The sequence below is a fragment of the Bison bison genome, unplaced genomic scaffold (assembly GCF_000754665.1).
Source record: "Bison bison bison isolate TAMUID 2011002044 unplaced genomic scaffold, Bison_UMD1.0 scf7180017864215, whole genome shotgun sequence".
Lineage (NCBI taxonomy): Eukaryota > Metazoa > Chordata > Mammalia > Artiodactyla > Bovidae > Bison > Bison bison.
The window spans coordinates 10,843,218-10,846,107 of NW_011494787.1; the positions used below are offsets into that span (position 1 = coordinate 10,843,218).

The following is a 2,890-nucleotide window of genomic DNA, read 5'->3' on the forward strand; positions in this document are numbered from 1 at the left end:
AAATTTTATTTTATTTTTAAACTTTACAATACTGTATTAGTTTTGCCAAATATCAAAATGAATCCGCCACAGGGATACCTGTGTTCCCCATCCTGAACCCTCCTCTCTCCTCCCTCCCCATACCCTCCCTCATGGCTCTGCTTTTAATATGCTGTCTAGGTTGGTCATTACTTTTCTCCCAAGGAGTAAGCATCTTTTAATTTCATTGCTGCAGTCACCATCTGCAGTGATTTTAGAGCCCCAAAAATAAAGTCTGTCACTGTTTCCACTGTGTCCCCATCTATTTGCCATGAAGTGATGGGACCGGATGCCATGATCTTAGTTTTCTGAATGTTGACTTCTCAGCCAACTTTTTCACTCTCTTCTTTCACTTTCATCAAGAGGCTCTTTAGTTCTTCTTCACTTTCTGCCATAAATGTGGTGTCATCTGCATATCTGAGGATATTGATATTTCTCCCTACAATCTTGATTTCAGCTTGTACTTCATCCAGCCCAGCATTTTTCATTATCTATTTGGCATATAAGTTATATATATATTGATGTTTCTCCCGGCAACAACTTCATAATTATGCTGGATCAATTACCAGCCACTCTAACATGGGTTGTAGGCTTCCCAGGTGGCTCAGTGGTAAAAGAATCCACCTGCCAATGCAGGAGAGCCCGGAGACATAGGTTTGATCCCTGGGATGGAAGTTCCCTTAGAGGAGGAAATGGCAACCCACTCCACTATTCTTGCCTGAAAAATTCCATGGACAGAGCAGCCTGTCAGGCTACAGTCCATGGGATCACAAAGAGTTGGACATGACTAACCATAAGCACTATTAACATGAGTTACAGCAAATAAACAAGATTAATATTGGTATCAGGTCCCCCAAATTAAATAACACCTCAACAAAGTCTATGCATATTTAAAATCACCAAAAGTTTAAACTTCAGCTAAAGACATACTGTATCTATAAATGGCAGTAAAACATTGAATTTATTAATATTTATAACCATATTTTTATAATTTTATATGATATGCTTGCTCTGCACAATAAGGGATTTAAGAAATTAAATAAAAAGGTGCTATGGGTACCAAAATTAAAATCCATGATTATTTGTGAAAAAATTTGTCAGAAAGATGAAAAGTATTTTTAGTACCTGGGTCATGAAAGTTTAAAAGGTGAAGGCTTCACACTTAAAACTGTACACAATTATAATGAAATTCCAGAAACACCTACTATGCAGCTTTCCCTCAGTATGATGCAATAATATAGTGGAAACACACCCAGCACTCTCCTCTGCTCATAATAAATACCTCTAAAATGGGAAACTGCTCTGTTTTTACATACCTTGACATAGATCACAGGGAGCGTCTGTTTGGCTCGACTATAGTGTCTGGCGACTCTGTAGACTGTTTCCGGAACGTAGTCCAGCACCAGATTAAGATAGACCTCATCTTTCTGAAAGTTTATTAAAAACAAACCAAAAAAACAAAATTAGGAACTAGTCTTTAAATATTCAATTAGAGTAAATTCTCTATACATTCACTTATTTGGATTTTTAAAGCAAAGATTTATGTGTTCAATTTTAATTATAAAAAATAAATTCAGAATATAACCATAAGAGCAAAAACAAATCTACCACATTTTTTTAAACTAACAATTCCATGGCAAAAACACAGTCATTTCAATACTGGTAAGATTTAAAATCACATTTAAACTATTATTTTGGTTAAACGATTTTAGAGGGTATCATCTGTCATAAAATTTAGTATTTTCTAGTTTGAGAATCACGGCCCTCACTTCATCCTATCAGGAAAGGTGTCATGGTAGGAGAATAAGCACTGAACTGGGATCTAAGAGATGTGCATTGCTACCCTCGCTCTGCTAACTGATGTATGCAAGTCATTTAATCTGTATATGCTTCCATTTCTTCAACTATAACATGAAAAGCGGGGCTTCAAAATTTCTTTAACCTTACAAAAAGATTTTATAGTTATTTGTAGCCTATAATTAGTAAAATAACCACATGTCTTCTACAATTAACTGAACAAAAACAAAGGAATAACTTATAAGGTACTGAGTTATCATACTCACAAGAATACTACAAGTCTTACGTTTAAATATCCATTCACAGCAGCACAAAGACACCAATCCAAGTTCAGTGGAAACAAAGAAGGGAATTCCAACTAAGTACCAAGGAGGAAAGAAGAACAGAGTGCTACCTTCACCATGTTCATGTGAATATCAGATAAGCAAACTGAAGTTAAGTGAAGTGAAGTGGCTCAGTTGTGTCCGACTCTTTGCGACCCCATGGACTGTAGCCTATCAGGCTCCTCCGTCAATGGGATTTTCCAGGCAAGAGTGCTGGAGTGGATTGCCATTTCCTTCTCCAAGGAAGGAAGAACACAAAGCTGAGAATCCCTGTGTTCAAGTCTAGAACTGGTTACCGAGTGGGAATATCTGCAAGCAAAATTTCCCAATCTTCCCAGTTTGAAGTCATCTTATCTAACAAACTAAAGTGGAGAATTTCAATTTTCAGCATTTATTATGTCAGCAGTCACTGCAGAGGAAGTAAGAAAGTAAGGGTGCAGGTAAAAGAAATATCATCTAAATTCAGTATGAAAGGGCATTTCAGTTCAGTTCAGTCGCTCAGTCATGTCTGACTCTCTGCGACCCCATGAACCACAAGCACGCCAGGCCTCCTTGTCCATCACCAACTCCTGGAGTTCACCAAACCCATGTCCATCAAGTTGGTGATGCCATCCAACCATCTCATCCTCCACTGTCCCCTTCTCCTCCTGCCCTAAATCTTTCCCAGTATCAGGGTCCTTTCCAATGAGTCAGTTCTTCGCATCAGGTGGCCAAAGTACTGGAGTTTCAACTTCAACATCAGTCCTTCCAAT

At 37.9% G+C, this 2,890-nt stretch overlaps 1 protein-coding gene across 3 annotated transcripts in view; it reads right to left on the bottom strand.

Annotated features, from left to right (window-relative positions):
- The window catches only part of GSK3B (glycogen synthase kinase 3 beta), a 215,995-nt gene that overhangs the window by 75,589 nt on the left and 137,516 nt on the right, over positions 1-2,890 (bottom strand). For all 3 annotated transcript variants that reach the window (XM_010845385.1, XM_010845384.1, XM_010845383.1), the window contains exon 4: positions 1,335-1,445. In XM_010845385.1, coding sequence (XP_010843687.1) covers positions 1,335-1,445 — 111 coding nt within the window. The remainder of the gene's footprint in view (positions 1-1,334; positions 1,446-2,890) is intronic.